The sequence below is a fragment of the Anomalospiza imberbis genome, chromosome 5, assembly GCF_031753505.1.
Source record: "Anomalospiza imberbis isolate Cuckoo-Finch-1a 21T00152 chromosome 5, ASM3175350v1, whole genome shotgun sequence".
NCBI lineage: Eukaryota > Metazoa > Chordata > Aves > Passeriformes > Viduidae > Anomalospiza > Anomalospiza imberbis.
Window position 1 is genome coordinate 60,103,220 of NC_089685.1, and position 26,465 is coordinate 60,129,684.

A 26,465-nucleotide genomic window follows, 5' to 3' on the forward strand; every position below is an offset into this window, starting at 1 on the left:
TGAGCTGCCGAAGGGCTCAGCGGCCCCATCCTGCAAACTCTCGGCTTTGTGCCTGCCCCGGGCGCTTCTGCTTTCGGGGGGCAGCCCCAAAGGGATCCTGTCCTCGCCGCGGGCTGGCCGGTGTCTGTGGGTGTCACAGAGGCACCCCGTCACCCCTGCTGCCGCCTCCCTTCCCGCCTCCACCGGCAGCGGCTCTCGTGGAGGCAGCTGCATGAAAAGCTGGCACCCCGGTGCCCCCTTCCCCGGCTGGCAGGGAGGGAGGGGGCGGCAGCCAGGCCAGGGGGCCCGGGGGGGATGGAGGGACCCAGCTCGCCTCGCCTTGCTGCTCTGGAGGGGACCACGGCAGTCGGGGACCCCCAGGAGGAGCAGGGCACAAGCCGGTGGGCGTGGGGACACCCGCTGGCTTGGCACCTCTCCCCGGCACGTCTCGGGGCTCGGGGCGCTCTGACACGGGGACTGGCCGGCGGCACGGATCAAGGCCGGGCAGCCTGTGGCCGGCTTTGGGTCAGGGTGTGCTGACTGTGCCCAGGCGAGGACGGGAGCGACTTCAGGGGGCGGCTGGATGGCCTCACCGTGCCCCTGCATGGCTGCAGCCCCACTGGTGTGACCCAAGGGGAATCTGGGCAGATTTGAGGGGTGCATGGCCACCGTGGGGAGCCTCTGGAGCATTCACAGGAGAGCGTGCGCCCACCAGAGCCAGAGCGTGTGAGCATGGGCACACGTGTGCGTGAGTGCTGTCCCCCCCACAGCATCCCGTGTGTGTCCCCCCACAGCATCATCACCCTGAAAGGATGGGAGCCCCAGCTGCCCTCCGCCAGCCCCCCCCACCCTCTACCTGTGCCTCCCACACAGCTCCCTGCTGCCTCTTTTTTTTCACAGTTTAAAGCTGAAGAAAACAAAAATTAAAAGAAAAAATACTATCTGTTCTTCTTGCAAGTAAATCCACTTATTATATTTACATTTATTTATAGCTGTTGTTTTATTAAAAAATTGCCACTTTATTTTTTAAGAAACCTCTTTTGTCCTTTTTTTTTTTTTGTCTCTGTGTGTGTGTCTTTATTTACTGTGTCTGTTTGTTTTTTGCACTGTCACCGTTAACCGCAGGGTCCCCAGGGCTGGGGAAGTGGGGACCCCCCTGGGGACACTGTGGAGGGGTGACTCTCAGCAGCAGCTCCTGCACTCCCTAGGGTCACTTTAAACCCCTGTGGATCTGTGGAGGATGAGCAGATCCCCACGGATCGCAGGGGAATGGAGTGGATCCCCATGGGTCTCGGGGGAACAGAATGGGTTGTGGCTAACTCCGGCACCCAGGATCCTCCATAACTGGCCCAAGGACACCGAAGTCACTGGCAGCCGAACCCCCATCCCTGTTCCCCAAGAAGCTTGTGCTGGGTTAAAGGTAAGTGGGAAACAAACCATAAAATAAAATAATAAAACCTCCCAAAATTAAAAAGCTGCCTCCTCCTCCTCTTCCTCCCACTTGATTTATTGTCATTTGTTATTTCTTGGTTCCCTTTTATTTTTTTAAATCTGTTTTTATTAAATGTTAAAATAATGGTACATGGGAAATCATGCATTTTCTTTTAAATTTATTTCTATTTTTTAAATCTCTTTCTCTCAGTTTTAAGGATTTTCTTTTTTTTCTTTTTTCTTTTGCTTTTTTTTTTAAAGAATTTTTTTCACTGTTGTCTCTTTCCTCATGTTTCCTTTTCATTTGTTTTTATTTTGTTCACTTGCTTGTTTATCTGCTTATCTGCTTGTTCCTTCGTAGTTTTTTTTTTGTCAGTTTTTTGTTTGCTTTTGTTGGTTTTTTTTGTGGATTTTTTTTTTTTTTTTGCATTGGGAAGGTCCCCACTCCACCAAGGGGCACGTCCACCTCCTCCTTCCCCACCCCCCTGCTGCCCCCTGCCCCCTTCCACCCTCCCCACCCTGCAGCCCACCCCCATCTCCTCCTGCCCGTTCCTGCCCCATTTTCAGCTCCTGGCGAAGGCTTCATACCGGGGTGGTCCGGCGGTTGGCTGTGTTGGTGTGGATAGAGTCCTTGTTCTCTTTCTGGATACAGTTGTGAACCTGGAGGAAACTGTTATCCCTGTCGGAGTTGTAGGTGGCGGTGGGGGTGGTGGTTGCCTTCAGCGGGTCCCTGGTCAGGGTGTACATCGAGATCTCTGTTGATGGCAGGGTGTTGAACCCTTTGATCCCGACGGGAGAGGCATCCCTGGAGTGTGAAGGCTCGGTGGAGCGGGAGCTGGAGCGACTGCGTCTCTGATAGCGGTACCGGTAGCTGGGGATGCGGGTGATGGCGGAGGACTGGAGGTAGTCCGTGGCACGAGCGTTGGCACGCAGCTGTTTGTGCCGGTCTATGAACATGTGGACAGCCAGCACTCCCACCATCTCGGCTATAATGAAGGACAGGGCCCCAAAATAGAAGGACCAGCCGTAGGAGTAGCTGTTCTTCTTGGAGTCACTCTTGGAGGGGTCTCCAGCGTTGGCTGATATGTATACGATGATGCCAATTATATTACTCAGACCTGCAAGCCATCCGGCGGGGGAGAGAGAAGATGTCAGGAAGGTCACACATGGCAGTGGTGGAGGCTGCGGGGTCGAATCCCCTCCTGGATGGGCAGTTTTCCTTGGGAAACTCATCAAAACCCTCCTCATTTGCCTGCTGCTTCCCTGGACTGCACTCCTGGTCCCCGAGAGTTATCAGATGTTACGGAAACTCTCCCTCCACCAGCTCCCAAGCAGGAGGAAAGCCCCTGCCTGCCTGCCTCTGCTGGGCGAGCAGGCAGGATGGAGAGGCATCCTTGTCATGCTGCTTTCAGCCCGAAGAAGACTTATCAGGGCTGGGAAATGCACACACTCCTGCTTAGGCAACTGTGCCCCAGCAGACGTCCTGGCTGGGCAGCCCCCAACCCCTGGAGCCCACCCCCGGGGCATCAGGCCCTGCGCACCCCTTTACCTGCAGACACGAAGAAGATGCCGGCACTAAGGATGATGTTGTGTCGGGTTTTGTAGAACTCGCTGGCTGCAATGCAGAGTCCACCCATGAAAAGCAGAATCACACTCAGGATCGGGAAAATACTAGAGGCTCTAACAGCCCCTGCAGAGGAGAGAGGGAGGGCGGGGCAGAAAGAACAACACAGGTGTGAGAGAGAGGAAAAAGGGGCATGGAAATGGCACCGGAGTAAGGGGACGGGGGCACGTTTAGTGGGTGGGGGTGAAGGGGAGAGACAGAGAGCAATGTGCAGTAGGGGAGTAATTTAAGGAGAGATAAAGGCATTGGGGGTGGAGGGAGGGAGGGAGGGAGAGAGAAACAAAGTGTGTCAGAAAAAGAGTGGTTCAAAGCAACTCTCCCATGCCCTGGCCACTGCTGCTGCCACAAAGCTGGTGGTTCAGCACGGGGAGGCAGAGGGGGCTGTGGGGCTGGTGGCTGGGCTGGGAGCCTGCCTGCATTGTCTGTGCCCTCTCAAACTGTTTTTTCCTCTGTTTTTGGGGGGACTGTGGGCTGGAGGGGGAGCCCAGGCACCATTCAGCTTCTCCTTCTGCAGGTCTCTGCCGCTCAAGCCTGCACTTCAAAGAACAGCAACCCAAATGCTTCCTGCAGAGCTGCTCAATCTTGAATCCTCCCAAAAGAGCATGAGCATTTCAAGGAGATTTTTTTTTTAGGGCTGAGAAGGAGCTCATGGTGCCATGCACTGCTCTGCAGCTGCAGTGAGGACTGAGAAGAGACAGTCCCAGCCTTGTGTGCTGAAATGCGGGGCTTATCCTAGTGATTAAATGACTGGGCTGCTTCCAGAGGCCAGTGATGGTTTGGATGTGCCAGCTCCCACACACGCACACTCTCCATCGGTCGATATGGAAAGAGCTCAGCCAGCAGAGGGCAATGGCATAGATGCACAGATGCACGTATATACTCGTATGTGCATGCAAAACATACCCCAAAGCTTCTGGGGGGCCTGACTCGTGTTCCCGCAGCGAAAGGCCAAGTCTGTGTGTACGCACACCCACACACAGGCACGCACGCACACACCACTCGTGGGTGGCTCAGTGGGAGCCAGTGCTCTGCCTGAGTCTGCGTTGTGAATATTCCTATTTTTTTTTAACTAGGGAGGCCTTCTCTCCTCCCTTCACAAGAGAAAATAAGCTGTTAAAGTGTGAAATGAAGACTTGCTTGATAAAGAAAGGTATCAGACAGGCTGGTGCAATTCTGCTTGTGGAGCAAAGATCTGGAAAGAGGGATGAAAGCTAATCCTTGCTTGCCTGCAAGAATGAACCCAATGAAGCAAATGCAGGACTTTTTCCTAAGTTTGACAGAGACCCCGCTTCAAAGACCCTGTTGGCCTCTGGATCCTGCTAGGCACAAGCAATCAGTTCTCTGAGGGGGGGCCTAGCCCACTGCTTGTGCATGGGGAATGCAGAAGGCAGGGAGAAACCTCTCTTGCTTGCTTTCCAGCTCTGCCTGGCTGTGCTTCAGGGAACAGGATAACAGTAATAACCATCTTACTAGCTTCTGGAAAACAAGGTAGCATTTGATGATGGAAAGCTTAAATGGCAGGAAGCAAACATTAAGCAGACAATCACTATTGAGAGGCTTTCTAGGGGGATGCTTGGTCAGTCCTGCAACCTGGTCCTGACTACATCAGTTTTATCTGTGTCTTAATTCTGCAATTCATGTCTGTTGGGAGAACACAGAATTGCTGACTGACATGGGAAGCTGCAGATGTCATGTGATGGAGGAGGACAGCAGCATTCCTCAGCCTTTCAGAAGGACCATGCCAGCAAGAGAGGAGGAGAATATCATCCAGCCTTCCTGGCTCCAGAGCCTGTGGCCTAAAGAAAAGGGGCTGGTGGCATATGCTCACTAAACTCATCTGTGTCTGCTAGCAAGGAAACACAAGGATGCTTCTGCTTCCTGTCTGATTAACAGATTTTTGATTTCAAAAATCCTAAGACACCTTATGTGGATGGCAGGCAGAAATAATGGCTAAACCCTTCTAGCCAGGCCATGGACACTGCCTCAACACTGTCCTGGTCCCCTGGGGCATGAGGGAATTGCCTACTCCAATACTGATAAACAACTTCCTAGCTGGTCCTGATGGTACCACCAGGCATCGCCCATGCAGAGCACCCAGCGACTCCGGTTTGACAGAAGTTCTGGGAAAAAGCTGTTCAGTGGAGTCCTTCTTCAGGCAGGTCTAAGCCAGCAGAAATCCCAGTTCCCTCAGGAATGACCCAAATCATCCTTTATTGATTTGCCAAATCCCTCTTTGAACCTGGTTCTTTCTTAAAAAGGGCTCTACCCTGGGGACACTGTCAGGTCCTGACATTGGGCCAATTTTTGTCTTCAGATCTTGTTCTCTCTGAGGGAACAAACCCATCCTTGTGATGTTTGGCCCCTTCCCCAAACTCTTTTTTCTGAAGTGCAATTGATGCTGCAAGCAGTTTCCTTGCTCCCAAGCAGCTCTGCAAAGGCTGATTTGCCCTCGGAGGCAGCCTGCAAACATTTGGCATCCCTGTGCCGAACCGGATCAAACCTCTGTGTTCAGCTCTGCTGTTCAGGGGCCATGCAAGCAATTAAGAGACCAGTGCTGCAGAAAGGCAGCTGAAAGCAGCAATCTTCCTCGGTTATTTACAATTTACAGTGGATGAAGGACTGTTTGAGAAACCAAGAGGAAGCAGCATAAGATCTGCTTCTTTCACATACAAATGAGCCTCACAGATCGGAAATTATCTCTCTCATCCCTGCCGCAGGGCTGGGTTTCCACATCTGGCTTGGGAGCACACCCGGATGACAAGGAGCTATTCTGAAAGACTCCCGGTCTTTGGAAGCCTCTGATGATTAACCTTGGAAGGTCAAAAGCACTTATCTCAGATTTCTGTTGGGAGAAGATCTCATGATGTCAAGAGACACTGGGCTTGTGGAGGGAGGGCAGGATAGCAAGGTGGAGACCTAAAAGGAATGTTCCCTCTTCAGCTGTGCTAAAGGAAGAGTAAGCACCTGCCTCTGGGGTGGGTGGAAATGCTGGCTGGGGAGGGGAGGGCAACCAGGCAGGGCAATGCATGATGTGGATCTGTCCTGCTGGCCAGGGTGCTGCTGCACAAAGCGATGTGAGCTTCACTCACACATCTCAGGCTGGACTTGGAGCTCGGGCTAGGTTTCATTACAGACATGCCTTGTGGCTAGGGTTCAGCACCTCTCCTAGGGGCTCTGGGTGAACACCAAGTCTTTCCTTCAAAGGGCTCTGGCTGTCCTTATTCCTGCTGCCTGCTGCCATCACTAAAACCAGCAAAGATCAGATCTGCAGCCTCTGTAGGGAAGCGGTGTTTGGGGGAAGGTGAAGACAGCAGTAAGAGCTCCTCAGACAAAATCCAGCTAATTTTTTAAGTCTGCTGCCACTGGAATATCAGATAAGGAAATATAAACTTTCTCTGCTTTAAGAGGACATGCACACTCACACACACACGCTGCCCCAGCTAGGCCAGTCTGACCTTAGACTTAATCAGCAGCTTTTCAGTGGATTTGAATTAAGACTATTATTTTATATCACAATTAATTTCCGTTAATAAAAAAAATGACATTGGTTGTTACTGTGAGTTCGAATTTGCACTGTCTCATGGACAGAGCCCCTGGTAGGTGAGAGTGGAGTCATTTTTAGGGGGTGACAAGGCTCTGGGGTTTCCACTGAGCCTCACAGGTCCCAGTGTCTCCACCACCCTGTGTTTAGAAAACAAAAGGCGCCCGACGCCAGCACCTACGAGCCATTGTAAAAAGAGCCTGTGGACTTACGGAGGAAATATTCTGCTGTATCGGCTTCATAATCTGCATCCTCAGGGAAGTGATCGATTTGCTTACACAGACCTTTAAAATTCCCTAGGGAACGAGAGAAAAAAAGAACAAATGAGAACACCAAAACCTGCTGTGCAGGAACAGCTGCCCTCTGCATCACCTTTTGTGCCCGCCTGCCTTCTTCCCAGGCAGCATGCCCACTCGTGTGTGCATGCCTGGGAAATACCCGGGGTCTCTCCTTGCACACTCGCACGTGTATTTGCACAGGAATGTGGGGTTTGCTGTCAGGATCCAGCCGGATGCCCACCTAGCCCAGCACACCTCACTCTGCAGAGGAGAGCGCCAGAAGCTCTTTGACTCCTGCCGCAGACAGGCGGGAGAGCACTGCCCGCCTCGGAGGGAGGCGGGATGGGAACGGGAGCCAGGTACTGGGCAAAGTACAGGTGTCAGGGTCCCCTCCCTCAGCATCACAGGCGTAACTGTGAGTTACAGCATCAGACCTCAGTGTTTCCCCTGGCCTGGCCTCGCTGGATCCCAGCAGTGAGGAGATCAGGGCACGATGATTAGGTGTGGGTTGCGAAAATACTTGTTTCTCTCAGCTGTGAATTTGCTGCCCTCTCATTCCGTGGGCAGGATACATCCCTTTGTTCTGGTTCGGTGTGAGAACAAAAGCCCTTAATCTACTTTCTCCATATGACTGCTCATTTTTGCATACTTTTTCAGGCCTGCTCTTGTGTCCTCTCACAGACTGAGGCTACAAGAAGCTGACTGCAAGTGTTTGTATGCAGCTCAACAGCAAAATACCCTGGTGCTGGGGGAGCAAAATCTGCCACCGTAAGTGAGGGAAGCTGGGCTGGACACAGTTCCATCAGGCTGGTGTATATACAGGGCTTTCTGCCAGTTTTAGTCATGGAGCACCCTCTTTCACATACTCCATGACCAACAAGACCATACCAGCAGGGGCCCAGTGACATCTTCCAAGTCTTTTGTTAGCTGGGATGTCTACCAGGCTCTTATTTTCATCATTCATATCTCCTCTTGACATCAGGAATGCTCCAGAGATGTACTCCTCAAGCCACATCATAATTTTCACCATGACCACTGATTAATTAGTGTCTCAAATAATCAAGTTGTCCATTCTTGTACAGGGTTGACCATGTGAAAGACAATTTCATTATACCTCCTGGGGTTCCCACAATTTTTTTCTCCTACCCTCCATTCCATTTCCCTCTGGACACTTGCACTGACTGGCCACTAACACAGAACTGTTGGTCATAGAAAGGAGAAATACATTGTCTGCATGAGGTGTGTGGGCAGGCATGTTGATCCCGTGGTGATCCTCTTCACCAGATGTCAACCAACAAAGTGGCCCAGGCTCATTGATCCCTCAGCAGAAGCATTTGGAGCCCAAGTCCGAAAAGTGACAAATGCTGTGGCAACCTGGGTAAGCCTCCTGACATCCTGACACTGAACCCAGCTTCTGGACTAGCTGGGTGTGAAGGGCAGGGGGAAAATGAAGCCACCACACTCAAGGTTGTTGCCTCTGGGAAGAGCAACAGAACTTTTTCAGACCAAACCTACCCAGGCTTACACCTGCAGTCACCATGTCAGGTCTTGGTAGGTCTATTCCAGATGAATTTGAATGATCTTTCAGATATTTGTGAACAGATGGAAGAAGGACCAAGCTCAAAGGATTCCCTCTGAGTTGCTTCTTGAGGCCAGCCCTTGATGGATTAACATTTGGGACGCAGTCCTGAGTAAATAGCTGAGTAAGTGGAAGGCAGGTAGGTGGATTCCTTTAGGGCTACCCCCAAGTTTGGCTTCTTCTGCATCCATCTGGCTTATGTCTGATGCCTTCAAGGTACCTATTGCACTTAGCTACTCATTCGAAGAGCTTGCATGAAGAGACTAGAGACAGCAGAGAGGTGTGTGTGCATTAAGAGCTAAGTAATAGGTAAGAAAGTAAGAACAAAGCCTCTCTGTGTAACTCTGGCATACTATTCCCACACTGAAACTGTGGGCTATGAAAGGTTATTAATCACCCATCCCCAATCCAGTTAAATTGTTCAAAAAGTGTCTGCTTCTCAGCCATGGCTCTTCTGGAAGGAAAGCTTCATAGCCAAGCAAATTGCCTTGGCACGCTTCCACCCTGCTACTTGCCCACTAAAATCCCTATGAGGCAGGCAGATACAGCATAAAGGGGGTCTTTTCCCTTGCTTGCCCCTGACTGCCTGGGGCCATCTGCCTGTGACAGATGAGCAGCTCCTCATCCTGGTCCTTTGGCTGCTCTCACTGCTGTACAGTGCATGTATACACTGGCACACTCCGGGGCACTGGGGAGGTCTCCAGCTTCAGATTTCAGTTCCTTGCCCAGCAGATCCTGAACACTGAGTTCCTCCTGCCCGTACATGCTGGGGGAGCAGGCAGAACCTGCATACACCTCCCAGGTGATGTTCCTGGCACACAGCCAGAGCCTCCCAGTTGGAATCAGCCAGGGAGGGAAGACGCAGTGCATCTGGAAACCCCCTCACTGTGTGACATCCTTTCCCTGCTTCCTTTTTTCTCCCTCTCCTCCGTTCTGTTTCTTGCTGAATTTGAGGCTGATTAATTCCTATGTAAAGAATTGAGCTGCCTGGGGAAGATGCTGCATCTGGTGCAGGCTGTCTTTTATATGGACTTGCGTGGGATAGCTGGTTAGAGGTTCAGCCGCTTAGGCAGGCTGAGGGGATATGCAGGCTCTTTGAAAATCTGCTCCTGGTGCTCAGTGTCCCAAAGGCTTTGCTGACCTGGCTCAGCAGGGTACTTGGCCATTGGAGTGTCCAGCCTTGGCTTGCTTAAAATGCTGTGACATTGTGGAGCTGCCTTTCTCCACAGGCTCATATACTGTGCCAGGTTGATTCCCCTCCCTGGATCAACCCTACCAGGGTTCATGAGGGCAGTGTTGGTCCCACTTTAGCCCCTGCTTTGTCTGTGCTCAGCACAGAGTGCTGTAGGTTTGGATGCTGTTTGCCTGTGCTACTACACCCTTTCCTCCAATGCCTCCTAGCTCCTCTGGGCGATGGATGGGGAAAGGATGCAGAATTTAGGTCATTAATGTGCTAACTGGGAACATAAGAGAACAAGATTCAGTTTTTGCTCTGCCACAGGCGTGCTGTTAAAACCACTTCTCTTTGCCTCAGAGTCCCACCCTGTAAAATGGGGGTGACAGCACTCCTCTGCCTGGTGCCGTACGGGGACGTGTTAAACAGGGCATGGTGTGGGTGTGCTGGTGCCAGTGGCTCCCAAAGGGCACAGAGTAAGTGAGTGATGGATGGCAGCGGTTCAGAAACCCGCTTGGTGTGGGGAAGGCCTTGATGTCACTTCTTGTGCCAAGGTCACTCAGCAATTCTCTGACGGACATCTGTGGCCTGCTGAGATGGTACAGCGGCTTCCCTGGCACCTGTGCTGGTGGAAGCACAGAGGGGGGATGGAGCAGCTCAGTAGTGCTGCTGAGGTCTGACACAACAGCCTTTTCTTGCGCTGCACGTGTGGTCCGCGGAGCCAGGGATGGTGAGAGCCATGTGCCACCCTACAGTTAATACTCCTGAAGGCCTGAGCAAGATCAAATCATTATGTGGGAGGGCATGTAGGGCTCTGAGACCCCCCCTCCAAGGAAGTAAGAACAACATCTCCTCTCTACTTGAGTCCCTTTGCCCTTCACATTCTTCCCAACTCAATGTATTTCATGCTGTGAACCTTGAAACAGGGCATGTATCTCTGTCTTCTCCCATGCGCCTCTCAGAGAAACTTAAGCCACGTGCTTCCACCTCCTCCCTGTAGCTCTTCAAGTGCAGTTTGGGCTCTCCCCTCATCCATGCTCATGTTCACCCATCAGATCTTTCTCCTGTTTCTCAGTCCCTCTCATTCATGACAGCCACCTTCCTCTCTCTGGTGTATTAGTGTGGGCATCCTCTGAACAGGCTGCTTTGGGGTGTGCAGGCTGCAAAGAAGGCAGGGATGAGCATCAGCTTGTCTCAGGAAAGGAAGGCTACAGATGCCCAGGCCCATGGAAAAGCACGGAGCAGTCTCCACATCCCTTGTGTGTTACTGGGATTCGTTAAGCATGATCACCACTGTTTGCTTGTTGCCTGCCCCAGCTTTGGAAAATGCAGTTTAGAAGAGCCAGGATTGGTGCAGTAGGCACCCCTCCAGTGCCTGGCCAAGGACAGAAGTTGCCCAGTTGGGCCATTAGGAGCAGAGACAATCTCTCATACTGCCAAGACTAAATGTCTAAATGTCTAAGATGAAATTCAACGTCAACTGTGCATTCATCTCTGAGAGAGTCCTCCTCCAGTGTGGCAGGATCATTGTTTGGGTATAAGCTGTCTATCCAGGACAGCTGGCAGCCACCAGCCCTCCTGCAGCAATACTCAGACTGAGCTACCCCCGATGAGAACCCAGCTCGGTATTGTTGGTGATACAGTTTATTTTTGTGCCGCTTTGTGCAGCCCTCTCTCTTTCAGAAGTCTTGCTTGCCTGCAGAGTGCAATCCATTGCAAAATAGTAAGTTCCAAAGAATGAAAAGCTACTCCCTTCCTGCGAGGTAGGGAACACTTTTAAATGGTCAGGACCATACATCTGAAAACTGTGAGCCAGAGGCAGAGGAAAAGACGTCCAAAAGGAGAGAAGCAGACAAAGAGGGATGAGAACAGAAAGGCCTGTTTTCACAGGATGATTTGTGATATTTCCATTTATGGAGAAAAGCAATCCACTGAAAGCTTTCCTTCAGTCTCACTCTCTAATTTAGCAGAGGTTTTGGCATGATGGCTTCTAGAGAAATAAATAAAGGGGGCTGGATATAGCTGTTGTCTCTAAAAGCTGAGAAAGATGGTTTGGTGTTGGCCAAGGATTCAGTATCACTTTCTGTCACATGCTCCCTATATCATTTTAGGCAAGCCACTTACCCCCTCCCCCCCCACCCCCCACCTCTTCTTTCACTCAAAACGGGAATAATGTATTTCCCTGCCTCAGGAGAGCAGGCTGAGGATATTTGTATTAAAAATATGAAAGTGATCAGACTGGATCATTTGGGTCAGATAATTCTTCCCACCATCTAGTTCAAATGTAACATGCTCATTTTTATGTGACCTGTGCATGAATGCTGTGCAAACATGACAGTTTTCAGAAGTTCCCACTTGTGCTGCCTGCCCTAGGAGTAAACTTTGGTGCAGAATAAACTGTTTTCAATCTGCCCATGAAAGAGATATGAGAAATGGCACATGACAGGCAGGTAGTCAGACACAAACACAAATGTTTCTGCTCCAGGATTCTGTTTCTGAGCAGTGTCCCTTTGGTACCAGGTGGTGAAGTGGGGCTCAGAGCCAGCCTCTGGGCTACAGAGACAAATTCCACAGCTACATGGCTAACTGCTGGCATGCCTTTCTTACACACAAAAGGCTTCCAAACCAGGAGAAGAGGTCTGCCTTCCCTGTCAAAAATTGACATTGGTGACACTGAGTTGTTAATGCCCAACCTGACATGACTGCAAGAGTAAGGAGTGAGGTTTCACAAAGTGACAAAGAGAACAGGAAAAGCCTTTTGAAGGCATTTTGATTGCTCTCCTCCCTTCCAAGAATGAAACACTTGAGAGCACACATAATTTTGGGGGATTTGGAACTGCGGTGGCAGGGAACACAGACAGTGCTTGTGGGCATCTGCTTTTACCCACCTGTGCTGACACTCCCAAAAGAAAGACTGGCCCTTCAAAAGGGCTCATTACCCTCTCTGGGAATCTCTCCATAGATAGCACCTTACAAAAATTAGGCCATCTTTTCACCTGCCTAAGTATGCAGGTTACAAGGTGTAGGGCTAAACCAGAAAACAGAGCACAAGGGATGGTCATTCCGGGGCTGGAGCAGGTGCTGCTCTTGCAGCTCTGACCCTGCACAGTGGCAGGGGATGCTGTGCTAAGATAATACCTTTTGACCCAGCTGGGTAATTTTAAGACTGAAGAGTGCTCAGCTGTCATTAGAGACAAAAGGATTTTCCACTACAAGGTGAAGGTCAGTGGGGCAGTAAATGTGGTCTGCGGAGTTGACCGTGGGACAATAGCAGAGATCCCATGGGAACTACAGGCCATCAAAAATCTTGCCACCTTTCTGTACAAATGCAATGCACCTGCTTTGATGTGGTCTTCTTCAATGCAAGCATGCAGCAATGCATATATTTAAAATCCCAAACAAAACCCTAGCAACATAACCGGTATGTGGCATACATAATTCTCTCCCTGGGGAGAGGATAAAAGAACAAACCACATGTGACTGATATCAAGCTCCATCACTTAATGTGCCAATGGAATTCATTCAGATATTGTGCTGAAGAAGCCTGTAAAAGAACTGGTGCAAAATAGAAATTGATCTTATAGTTATGAAAGAATATCTGCTCCTGCCTACGAGGTAGAACCATTATACCAGCTCTCCTCACCTTATTATTAATAATCATGTTTATTATAGCTGTTGCCAAGGATCAGATGATAAAGGGAGTTGCAGTAAAAATGTTACAAACACTGTCTTACAGACCACTGCTGCCTTGATGAGAATGGGGAAGAGGTGTATCACAGCACATTAGCAATGACCAAAGCTACAGCAGTAAAATGGCCTAAAACATACTGGTTCTGAGGAGATTAATTTATTCAGGAGATTGCTGATAAATAGGGAAAGAAATGCAGACATAAATGGCAGAAATAAGTGGGAGAAGCCAGTATGGGGTAGCATTGAGGAGGAGATGATGAGATGGAAGGAGAGGGGTATAGAGAGCTGCCAGCGAGCACTAGGGAGATTAGTCCCATCCAAAACAACACCAGGCTCCTGTTCTGCCTTTTTCAGCTCTTCTCACTTAGTCTCTGCAGCAATCCCTGACAATCACCTGGCAAAAAAGAGGGGGCTAATGACAGAAGGATCATGTAATCATTTAAGTTGGAAAAGATGTCCAAGATCATCGAGTCCATCCTTTGACTGATCACCATCGTGCCAACTTAACCAAAGCACTAAGTGCCATGTCCAGATGTTTAATGAACTCTTCCAAGGACGGTGATTCCACCACTTCCCTGGGCAGCCCTTTCCAATGCTTAACCACCCTTTCAGTGTGATGACCACACGTGCTGCTGTAGGTGACTCAGGTCCCTCCTGTTGAGCCTCAGCAGTGTGGGAGTGCAGGAGAGCTCATCCCACCCCGGCACTGCCCGCATGGTGCCTTGCAGAGCTCTGCTGCAGCAGCCAAGGGGGCCCACGCTGTGCTAGGGCTGGACTCTGCAGTGCTGTCAGCCTGGAACCGCTTTGCATTTTTCCTTGGAGGTGGCAGCCTCCCCTCCTTCCCACCCTGCTTGATGCTGCTGCTGCTGCATGCTGCTAAGTAGCCCATAGACTCTGCCTCAGAGCTGGCTACAGCTATTCCATGTACGTGGGTGGAGATGCAGTGGTAGCAAAACCTATTATTAAGATTATATGAAGATTTCCATTTATAAACACCCTCTTTTTACAGGGTTGTAACTTTCAAAAATATCCTTGCTGGGGCTTGAAATTTCCCGTGCTTTGTCAGAGGCAGAGAAGTGAGATTGGCTGGGAAAATTGGGCAAAGGCTCTTGAATGCGTTTTGGTGCAAACGCAAATGCAGCATGTTTGAGCTTTACAAACTGAAACATTGCGGGGGGCTGGATTTCAGGGTCTGCTGGAAATCTGTCCAAGTCACAAAGGAAAAAACTCAATACAGCAATAATAAAAATCATTCAAAAAATCCTTTTTTTGCAGACACCCAGTACAAACCTCTCCCACAGTAAACAAATGCCTCTGTTTCCTAGACTTTGCCAGAATCAAACCTGGACTGAATTTCTTCTGAAAATAGTACTTAAAACAGAAATGTAATAGGCTCATCTAAATCATTGAAAGCTGTGGATAACTGTGCTACCCCTAATGTTCTATTTCTCACATTTGCCTTTGGCACTGACATTGCAAATAATTTTATATATACATATGTAACAAGTGCATGGTTTCATTTATATGTCAATGAAATAATTTAGTTTTTATAATGATATTTGTCTGTGTGATTCAATGAATGAGTAAAGCATGAACAATATCTCTGGTTCCTGAGCAGAGAGATCAGAAACTATTTCTACTGCTGTTAGAGTGACTAGTGTTACTCTAGGAAGGAAAAATATATTAACCTTCTGGCTTACAAGCCCTATACCAGTTTTCAAGGTATATTAGCTGAGTTAGTAGAAGTACTGCCTTTGCCTTGCAAGAAGAGACAGAACTAGATTTGAAATGAGCTGGGAACCAGAAATAGAATTGAGAAAAAGCTTGTAAGTGGTTGTGCTCAGATGTGGTAGCATGATGTTGGGTTTCAAATTCGAAGAACATAACTTAAGTGCCGGACCTGCTGTGGTGGAGGATGGAGAAATAAAAGCAGAAGTTGATCAGGATGTGGAGAAAAGTCCAAGCAAAACAGGAAGGGCAAGTGAAAGCAATAAAGAAATTAGAGATGATTAAAAAAAATCTATCAATTTGTAGCAAAACTATTTATATGTGTGTGCATGTGTGTGTGTTTAACGAGTCAAATGTGACACTACAACTGTGAGCCGAGTAACAGGAAGGGTGATGCAATTATCTGCAGTGAGAGAGAAGTGATGTGCATAAGGTGTGGGAGGAGAGGAGATGCTCCATAGCTACCACAGGCAATCCCAATCCACAGCTGCACATCCAGATGGGAGAGGAAGGAAGACACTAATGCAAGCCTGGATGGAAAGGGGTGAATGGGATGGAGGAAGTATTTAAAAGCTGGTTCTTCTGTTTTATTTTTTTCCCTTTTCCCTATCATGGCAACAATATTGTAACTAGGACAGTTTTTGCATATAGGGTTACGACATCAAACTCTCAGAAATCAGAGCATGTAAACAACATCCTAGCTGATGAGGACATAAGGACTGAACCATCTTGAATTTAGACTCAAAGACCCTGAGCTCAAATGGATTAATCTTTACCCAGAAGTATGTAGAGGAAAATCACAGTTGAGAAAATTTCTGATTTAGTTCATCCTATCGTGATGCATTTTTCTGCTCAAATGTAACTGTGTTGCTGGTCTATGAGTGTGCACCAGACGACAGAGCCAGGCTCACCTTCTACAGCAGGTCATGTTTTGGATCAGTGATGAGACTGTAACTCTAGTGGTCACTGGAAATAACTGTGCACAGACATGGATTTATAGGCAAGAAAAGAGGGCAAACCAGCCCTCCTTAAAGGGTGAAAAGTGTCCTGCACTGCCTGGGATGAGCCACAAGCTGCATATGCCCTGGTACAGTTATGAGCTGAACCCCTAAATCATCAGGAACCAGGGCTTAGCTGTTCCCAAACTCCAAATCCTGAATCTTGCAATTGTAATGCTGTGTTCACGAGGCTTTTTGAATGCAATTTCCTTAATAATTTTTAAATTATGAAAGAGGAGAAAAGGCACTTTGAATCTTTCGTCTCCAACTCCACATTGCATTTGTCTCTGACATATCCAGATGGATCTATAGGAAGACACTGTCCTCAGTTAAACTGGTGTAAATCTAGTGTGACTCTGAGCTGCTCCTTCAGCATTTAAGGCCACAACTAAGACAGGAATTAGGCTTGCAGCTGTTAATTAGCTTATGAAGTATGTGGTGTGCTTTAGGGTCCTTCAGAATGCAAAGCGCTATATAGAAATTATTATTAGTGATTAATAACAAAAATACCCAAGAACCCCAGGGAAATAAGCCAAAGAATGGAACAAGTCAATGACAGAGGCAGCTTTTAATCCATCCTCCCTCTTCTGTGCCACTTAAGCTCTCCTCCCCCTTCCCCTCCGAGGCTCAGACACATGGAGGAAGGGAGAGCCCACCATCACACATGTTTAGCAATTTGGCAGTCTCAGCAAGTCTCCTGTGTTCTCCCACACAACATCATCAGCCTGCAGTAGGAATTGTGAAATCTGTAGCAGAATTGACACCCAGCAGTAGAAATTTTGGGGAATAACAGTGTGTGGGAATTCCTCAGCTTGCCTGTCATGGAAAATTGCAATCCTGCCTAGTGGTCTTCAGGGTTTTTAATTTCATTTTCCTCCCTTCCTCTGGGAAAATGACTGAGAAGATAGGCACCGCTTGCTCTCTTTTTAAAGGTGAGAGATGAGACCCCCCCCACCCCAGATGAGAACTGGGGGTCCATTTGCTGTTGCCTGAGCTGCAGCGAGTGGCTCCACTGGAAATTCACCACCTGTTCTAGCCTATCCAGCCCAGGAGATGATTGTGAAGTCTGTTTCAGGTGAGGAAATAGAACAAGGGAACGGCTGGACTTTCTCTAGTTCTTTTTTACCCCAGGGAACCCAAAGTCCTTCATGCAACACTGACAGAGGTCCCGCAGCGCAGTGGCTCTGCAGATGAGTGTGGCAGCCATTACGCGCTCACTGAGCACGCACACTCTTGCCCTTGGAGAGTGGAGGTGGCTTTGCCCACGCAGGGAATATTGGTTATCCCTCAGTCTGTTCAGGAAGTGCGCTGGGATTTTTGCTGTCCCTTCAGGCAGCCCACCAGAGATGGCCAGGAGGGAACTAGGCGTAGGATTTCCTTGGCAGAAAGCCCTGCTGACTGCAGCGCTTCAGGTTGAGCTACAACGTGCAGGGCCATGCACTCACGGAGCTTTTCTGCCCTGTGTCCTTTATGCCCTGGAATGCACCACCTACAAATTAGAAAATGAAAGCACTGGGGAAGAGGTCAGGACTTTCCAATTTTGCAATTTCCTCTGGCAGTCACTACATCTCACCCTCCAGCACTGGTGTTTTGGGAGAAGCCTGACCCAGAACAGATACCCTACTGTGCTCTAGGGAACATGCTGGGATGAAGGCAATGTGAGTGTGCTGAAGGTCTTCAGGATGTTCACTCCTGGTGAATCCAGTCCTGACCTGGACCACACTCACAAAATTATCCAAAGCCTCCCAAATGTTCCTAAAACAATAAGGAATAAGAAATGTGAAGGAAAACAGAGCAGGAAGAGCAGAGGACTGATCTGATGTATAGTAAGCCCCTTCCTACCAACAGCTGAGGAGGAAGCCACTGGTCCTGAGCTAGCCACTTGCAGAAAGGGTTAGTCATGTCTTCAGGATGGGGACAGCCTCCATTGCAGTCCCTCCCCAATCAGCCTGAGTGGTGAATCCAAACATGGCTTAATATTGTTTCTTGCATTTCCCCATCTATGCTAGGATTCAGGATTTGAAGCGTTGTATGGATTTCCACGTATGGGCTCCAAAACATTTTAGGCTCATAGCTCCCCGTGCTTATTTAGGTGCAATTGCTGGCAAAGCAAATATCTGGAGTAACAACCAGACTGGTCTGTGAAAGTTGTAGAAAAGCATTGCCCTCTGTGCTGAAAGAGCCAGGACACAGAGTTTGCTTTGTTACACACATTATGCTTATTTTTCACTTGGGTCACTGGAGTTCAGAACATGTTGGTAAACACAGCTTATATCCCACAGGGCCATGCAGGGTAGCTGTGAGTCTGATCAAATTGCCTTAGCACAGCTATGCCGAGGCTCCCAATGTCTCCAAACAAGCTACTGCTGTTCTAACTTGCTGCTTTACTCATAATCCACATCAAACACTGAGTGTTAAAGTAGATATTGCACAGATTTGATTTTAGGTCCCTTTCTATGCAGCTGAGCAAAAAAACAAATGCCAAGCCTTGCAAGTGTTGTTAGCTTTTAGAAGCTGCTATTAGAACATTAATAATTTTATTATTGTTATTTCCTCAGGGTTGCGGGTACCCTGGTGATTTACAAGAAAACAAAATGATTGGCCCTCTCCTTAAGCTTTTACAACAAAAGTTAGACTTAAGCACAGCACCGGGCTTATTTAACAAGCAAACAGTGTCAGCAGGGTGTTTGGAAAAGGGAGGTTTATAGCAACACAGGATCATGAGACATTTACGATTGTGTGCACATGTATATCCTGTTAGTTTATGCTGGCTTTTAAAAAGAAAACCATAGAGGGGAAAGGTGTGCTAAAGTTAGGCATAATGCCTGCAAGAAAAACAAGCGGAGGTCAGCGAGAAAAGGATGATTTGGAAAGGGGAGGCTGAAGGGAAGGCTGCAAAGGAGGAGTGTGAATCTACCTGTGGCACAGCCAGGGAAGGCATATGGGGGAGCAGGTACTGCTGCTCAGTCATAATAACTCTTTTAAAGCTTGACTGCAAGTCGTGCTGCTCCACCAATATTCTTTCATCCACTGAGCACACTAATTTATTGCAGAAGAATCTGTAGGTGTGAGCTATGTGCTAAGGCTAATCTCTGAAGCGTTTTCAGCTACTCTACACATAACATTACTCTTGCGTCCCAGGGAGGAGGCTATTCATAATGGAATAAAATTTACTCACAATACTAGACTGGGGAATATTATTTTTAATGTGATCTGGTCCAGTTACACTCAGTTAGAAACCTGAAAGGCCGTTTCAGTGTTTTGAATCACGTCCAAGCAGGTACCAAGCCACTTTCTATGTCCTGGATTGTACTACCTGGAGACATATCCATCAGAGCTTTTTGTACCAAATTGTACCTCTGTACTCCCCACCTACACCACACATGGAATAACGTGGGTTTCAGAACTGAAACTTCCCTGCTTTAAAGTCTTTAACATGAGAACTTGTCTCCTAAGACTGCCAAAACCCAAATCCCTTTCATATTTGCCCACTTTTCCTTGGAAAATATTATCAGTTCTCCACTGGAATCACTGATCTGAAGTACCAGCCCCTTTCTCAGTTTCTAATTTACTGCTATAGCCGCAGCAGTCTGTGAAGTAACAACAAAAGTTGTGCTGCATCTTAGATCTTAACCTCATTCTCTTACCTTTGAACTCAGTTGGCAGACAAGAAAAGTGCCAAGATCAAAGAACAATCAGCAGCATCTCAGCCTCACTGCGTGTTTGTCTCTCCATGAGTAAATCCCTTTTTTTTTTTGTCTGTGCCACAGCCACTGCTGAAAGTCTTTCTTTCTTGAAGTTGGTCAGCATTTTCCAATGAAAATTTCTCAGAGTGTAGCAGAGACTTTGACTTGGTCACCTGAATCCCAGGGGAATAAAGTGAATACCTGAACTATTGGCTTACTGACAATTTCAGTGCATCTAACTTATGGTTTTGGTTTAAACAAAAATAGGCATAAAAAACAATCTTTTTCCCACCCCAGTGTAGAACAGCAAGTTTTGTAAATCCTGAGCTCTGTGGGATGGGAAAGTAGTTGTCCATGTTTTTCCAGCCTGGTCTCTGCATCTGCTTGACTTCTTGTCATCTACCACACACCTTACTCAGCATATGTTTGCAGCTTCTCTTTGGGTCCTGCTGGGACAGCTGTGGCTGCTGAAGGCACAGCTAGCCAGCTGTTCCTTGGGCACCACTTGACTTACACTTGCCACACTTCAGTCTACCAGTCTGCTCCTTCAGAACTGACCTCTGAAATCCATTGTGCACCAAGACCTCTTGATCAGCACGGCCTTGGAAGGTGCTGGCCTCGGTTTTGCTAAGCCAACACTAGAGTCAACCTCAAACATGGAATTCAGTCTGTGCATTAGTCTCTGGTCCAAACTGTCTGCTGTGGAGCCCCTTTTATTGAATGTCTAAATGAGTTTTGGCCAAGCTGGAACTAAAACCATGCAGGTATCCTCTTGTTTCCTGTGTAACCTGACATAACAAATGGATTGTGCAAATCCCTCTTGAGAGCTGCCCTCCACTCCTCCTGAAGGGTTCCTCTTTTTCTGTAGTGCACTTCACAGTGCGCTGCAGAGCAGAGGCCATGGATACGTCAAAGAGAGAATGAACAACTTTGCCTAACTCTGGGATCCTGTAACAAGCCCAGCATTGGAGATTCCGCTGCAGGGGGTGGGAGGGGTGTGGGTGTGGAGAGAAGAGAGAGCATATCCTGACAAGCTGGAAGCCTTGTGTATAGAATACCTGTGGAGACTGGCAGGGAAAGCAAGCAAGCTGGGACTGGATGCCTTCCAAGCATCAGAGCAAAACTGAGTCTCTCAGTGGAGGATGCTAAATTTTGACAACGGGAAAGAAACAGATAGACAAGGGGTGAGTGGGAGGGGAAAGCCTTTTCCTGATAATGCTGTCTGCTTGTAGCTTTAAGCATTATTATGTATTTCCACATGCCATCATGTGTACACAGCATTTTACTGGCAGCTAAACAGGCAGAATTTTGTCCCGAGGATTTTGCAACACAAAGACCCCAGCATGCGGGGCACTTGCAAATGAGGATACCCAGCTCTTCAGAAGAGGCTCTCAGCAGCCATTAGGCAGCAGCTAAAAGGCCTGGATCCTGCTCCAGGTGAGGTCAGTGGGAAACAGTGGGGACAAGAATAGGCCTGAGACTTGCAAGATGAAATGAGTGAAAAAATTGCCTGAGAAAGGTCACAGGCTGAGTTACAGCATGTTGATATCTTGTTTGCTCCTGGCTTTAGCTGCGTATCTCTGAATCATTCCTCACTCCAAAAATGTAATATAGTAAACAAAGTTAATAGTCAGAAGGGGCAAAGCTTGCCAAGGGCATAGGAGAAGTGGAAGTCATTAACGCAGGGAGACTCACTGCAGTAAATGAGTCCTGAGGGCAGGCACAAGGGAGGTGAATAAGGTTGTTCGGTGGAAGGAGGGGAGAGGACAGCAGGAGAGGAGGAGCAGAGTCATTGCTGCAGGGCAATGGAGGGGGCTGGGGAGGGGCAGATGTGCTGAGTGAGCATGGGAGAGGACACAGGGAGCAAGCTCCAAGAGAGACACGTGAGGCCTTGAAGATGAAATGAGAACTGAACTTTGATGTAGAAGGAGTCTGGAAGTCAGCGCAGGGATTCAAGAAGAGAGAATGACACAAGTGGAACAGCAGGTAAGGAAAAGATAATGTAACTGCTGCATGCTGGGTGTTTTAGTGTGAGTATTAAGCCTCCCCTACAGTCCTGCTGGGCCTCTCTGGCTCTGAGAATTGAGCGGGCTTGTGCTTGCATGATCTGGTCTAAACAGCTGAATAAAACATTTTCCCTTTATTGCTTTTGCAAATCAATCATCCACACATCAGGAGTGTTCACTGGTAAGGGAGGCAGTGGCAGGGAGAGGGCTGTCTGGGAGTGGTGGGATGGGTGCCATCAGAGCAGCAGAACAGTGTCACTGAGGGGCTGAGGTTCTCCCATCACAGCCCACAAGCTGTAGGGTGCAGAGCATTTCTACAGAGAGAAAAGTTGTGGGATTTTCTCCAATCTCATGACTTCCCCAAAAGTTGATCAAGGGGATAATCCCAGCAGTAGAAGATTTCCCACACTCTGCAGGTTCCAAAGAAGATCAATACCACCATCTCTGTTGTTTATTGCATCTTCCCTAGGTCACGTCTTGTCAAGGGTGTTTCCTGCAGGACAGAACTGCCAGAATAAGCAGGAAACATTCCTGTTCCTGTGGCTTCTTCTGGGACAAGCTTCATCTTCCTTCTCTGAAACCTTGAGTAGATTCTACGTGGTTTTTTTTTTTTAACAACTCATCTCTCTCTTTTGAAACAACTTTCTACATGTGAATTTCTTCTATTTTCTTACCTTCCATGATCTTTTAGACTTCTTAGTTTTTAGCTTATTGTTCCAACTGTGATGTCTTTCTTCCTGCTGCCCCTTACTCTTTCTTCTCTTTCCTTCTTAGCTATTGGCATGCAGTTTCTCAACTGCAGTTTCCTGATCTCCGGGACTCAGTCCTAAATAGATCAATTTTTCCTGCCCTACCCAGTGCTGCCTTGCTTAATTTGCACCAATCCCTGTTGTCTCTTAATTTCAGAATTACACTAAACCTTTGATTCCCTTGAAGCATTTTCCTCATATGCCTGTTAGTGCTCATCTGCAGTTTGACTGGCTCCCTCCTTTCATCTCTCTGTCCATTATGGCAATACCTGCAGTGCTGAGTAAATCCCCATTTCTGTCCAACACCATCTGCATTAAAAACCAAACCCAAACCTAAACAAAATCCATTACTTCAGGATCTTCTTCAGGATGCTTTAGCAAGTCTCTGATTCTCTATTGTTTGGGTTATACTTTCAGAAACAACAGTGTGAATCCATCCTTCTTCTCTTCCAGGAGACTTAGGGCAGTCTATCAAGGATAGTCTTGCTAATCCTTCTCTGCCCTTCCTCCCTGTTCCTCTGACACCACTATTATTCCCGCACACCCATGCTGTCTCCACCTCCTAGCTCTTTTCCAGACAGTATACTTTTCCCATCTTTCAATCCTAGATTTCCCTGATCCATATTGTTTAGACTTAACAGCCCCCTTTCCTGAGCCTTTCTCATGCCTTTTCTCCTACTCTCTTTGCAGCCCTGGAAACATCTCACATAATTCAGTCGCTCGAGAAAACAACTACTTCTCTTGACCCTGGTACCTCTCATCATTTAGGCCTATCTCTTTACTCTGTCTTTTTACTTTACTCCAGTGTGTGTTTCCAGTAATTCCATAGCTTCTGGTACTCTGCTCAACTCTTTGAAAAGAAGCCATTATCTGCTGTGTCCTCAGGCTCCTCCATCGACACCGCCGTTCCACTTAACAAGCACCCAGAGCCTCCTTATTCTTCATAGAGCACTTAAGAGAGTCACTCCCTGCTATCTCCCCTACATGACTGTCCTCATCCATTTTCACTCTAGGTTCATGCAGACCGCAGTGCAGGAATCTAATGATCTCCTCTTTGCTAATGATGCCTGGTTCCATTTCTTTTTTTACCTTGTGGCAGCCTTGTGAAATGGTTGCCCACTCCATCCGTCTCGAGGTATTCATTGTGATGAAGGTACTGTCGTTTCTTAGCAACTGCTCAACTTTCAAGTGGTTCTTCGGATGGGGATGCCTCTTCCGTGCTGGGATCTCTTCCCCAGAGATAAATGATGCTTTTTTTTTCTTATAAAAATTATAATTATACCTAACATTCATACTGCTTTTCATTCATAGAGCTCAAAGTATTTTGCAAAATCAGTAAGCATTGTTTTCTCCATTGTAGAGACAGAAAAGCTGAGTCACAGAGACACTAGGGCCAATATTTTCATGTGTTCATTCATTTTATGCATCTTCATTTCTGGGAACCCAGTCTGAAATAACTTAACCTAATTGCTTTGCTGTAGGACATGAAAGGGAGCAGTAGGTCTTGAGCACCTTTGAAAAATACAGAATAGAACAGTAGGTGCAAAATATCTCAGATGAAGCACAGAGAACTGAGTACCTATGAAAATGTAGTTGTATACCATCTGATCAAGACCACAAAGAGCTCCCTTACTTCTGACATCAGAGCCAGAGACCTCCATTCATGAGCCTACTGCTGCTTCAGGGTCTTCTTTCTGCCTTAAGTGGTGGAGAGATGTGATGGTGCAAAGCATCAGGGTATTTTAGAAGTTTCAGAGTAACTCTTCATGCTGTGACATATTCATACCTCCTCAGTTGTTTTTTTTTTTTTTTTTTTTTTTTCCTATGAGGAAGATAGAAAACAACCCTGTCCTAGAAGAACTGGTGGACTAGTAGCTAGACTTAATATTGAAATGGTGGAAACTGGTTCAAATTTCTTATCACCTAGCAAAGACTTCACCCTGCACTTCCCATATGCTAGATGAGTTCATTAAATATTCGGTTCTTCTGACTGCTTCTTCTGTCCTTCTGGTCAGTGAGTCCATTTCAGATCTAAGCAACCTTTTCCACTGAGACTAGAAAGTATCTTCCTGCAGAGTGTCAGCTTCAACAAACTGCCATTCACAGACAAAAAATGTGTTTCAGTAAAAAATTTCTGTGAGCTCTATCAGCCACATTAATGTCAATAGTACTCAAATACACACAGTTTTATAACTGCACTGGCTTGTTTCGGCTTACCTGCAGCCTCTCTTGCCTAAGGAAGTTTCTGGATTTGTATCAGCTTTTCTCAGTTAACTTCTTCACGGGTAGATTAGTTCCTCTTAAGCGAAAATGCTTCAAATAATCGATATAACTTTTCTGTCCTTGTTTGAAACCCATTCTGCATATGTTATGTGATGGCTGATGAACAACTCAACATGAGCCAAGAGTGTGCATTCTCAGCACAGAAAGCCAAAGGAATCCTGGAATACATCAACAGGAATGTGGCCGGCAGGGCAAGGGAGGGGATACTCCCCCTCTACTCTGCTCCTGTGACCCCACACCTGGAGTGCTGTGTACAGTTCTTGTGTCCCCAGCACGGGAAGAACATGGAACTCTTGCAGCAAGTCCAGAAGGGGGCCATGAAGTTGATAAAAGGATTGGAGCACTTCTCCTACAAAGACAGGCTGTGGAAGTTGAGGCTGTTCAGCCTGGAGAAGAGAAGTTTGTGGCAAGACCTCATTCATTTTTTCAAATCCCTCTCCTTTATTTTCCAATCTGGTTGCTAGCAGGGGCTTCCTCAGTGTCCCACACCTCCAGTTGTTGACGTGTCTTTTTCCAATACTTCTTCCTTTGCCTGGACTAACATCTCTCTCTCTCTCTCACTCTCTCTCTCTCTCTCTCTCTCTCTTTCCCCCCTATCTTGATTTCAAATGATAACAGATTTGTTTTTCAATTGATTTTTTAAACTTTAGTTCTGGGTTTTTCCACTGTGAACCCAAGCCAGCTTGCAGTTTTCTAGCACTCAGTACAAATGTTACAAAACATAGGATTGGTAAGTAATGTAAAACTGCGATTCCATGTATGATCAACAGAAAGTCGAATTACTTTTGAAGAGCCTGGGAGATATGCACTTCCTCAAAACCATTAACAGTCTCTCCCATGTGTTTTGAAATAATTCTTGAAGGAACATAATAGCTTCCCTTAATTTGTTTGTTGATTGACTTTTTTTTTGACAGCACAAGGGCAATTCAACCTCTGACTTGTTTGCTAATCCGTTTCTGCCAGCATGGCTTTAATATATGAGATGTGAATTCAAGTTATTTTCTAACTGGAGACATACTCAATGACTTTTATCCTATGCCATCAACTGAAAATGGAAAATACTTGGGTTTCCAGTTCCACCACAAAAGAAAGAATGTAACAAAAATATGCCCAAAAACCCAGATGCTTTTGCAGCTTTTCCCTCATACAAAAATTTCAAGTAACAATTTGGTAGTTGCTTTAACTTGTTAGTAGTAGTGTCACATCTGAGTGAATACTTTTTGGTTATAGAATCAACATTTACTTTTTACAAACATGTTCATGTAAATGTTGCCATTTGAGGGAAAATCCATGCCAGTAAATATGTTTCTGGAACAGTCACAGAAGGCAGACAAATGGAGTGGGAGCACAATTGAAGCTAAATTGTTTAAAGTAAACTCAATGATCATACACAAATATTTTGTGTGATATTTACTAAAACCTATGTTCTTGCCCATCAGATGACAACTATGTAATTTTTGCAAAGTAAAACAGACGTATGAGACCCTAACCTGTCCCTTCAAATGGTAGGAGTTAAACAACACTGGGAGATGTACCAGGCTGAGTTTTTGTTTAAAGGGTAGTCTTAGAGGTTAGTCTTAAAATTCAGGTCTCACACATTTTTCACTCCATGTATACACTCAGCCAAAGTTTGACTGCAACCACAGAATCCTTCTTTGATGAAGAAAAAGTGACTGCAGAATCAATACTTTAAGGACAGGTAGAGGGTATGAATAGCTC

General features: G+C 47.2%; 1 protein-coding gene and 1 long non-coding RNA gene across 4 annotated transcripts in view; both read right to left on the reverse strand.

Moving 5' to 3' along the window:
* Positions 1–1,017: 1,017 nt before the first annotated feature.
* CACNG2 (calcium voltage-gated channel auxiliary subunit gamma 2) overlaps positions 1,018–26,465 on the reverse strand; it is a 53,206-nt gene continuing 27,758 nt past the window's right edge. For both annotated transcript variants that reach the window (XM_068191139.1, XM_068191140.1), the window contains 3 exons: positions 6,788–6,871; positions 2,960–3,100; positions 1,018–2,528 (listed from right to left, as the gene is read on the reverse strand). In XM_068191139.1, coding sequence (XP_068047240.1) covers positions 1,993–2,528; positions 2,960–3,100; positions 6,788–6,871 — 761 coding nt within the window. In that variant the 3' untranslated portion in view covers positions 1,018–1,992. The remainder of the gene's footprint in view (positions 2,529–2,959; positions 3,101–6,787; positions 6,872–26,465) is intronic.
* Positions 16,954–24,963, reverse strand: LOC137474514 (uncharacterized). 2 transcript variants are annotated; one of them, XR_010999396.1, is made up of 5 exons: positions 24,681–24,963; positions 23,553–23,692; positions 22,389–22,540; positions 19,670–19,881; positions 16,954–19,394 (listed from the first exon to the last, which is right to left on the reverse strand). It is a non-coding gene; the product is annotated as an uncharacterized lncRNA (long non-coding RNA). The 2 variants fall into 2 exon arrangements; XR_010999395.1 differs by having other exon boundaries at positions 16,954–19,881.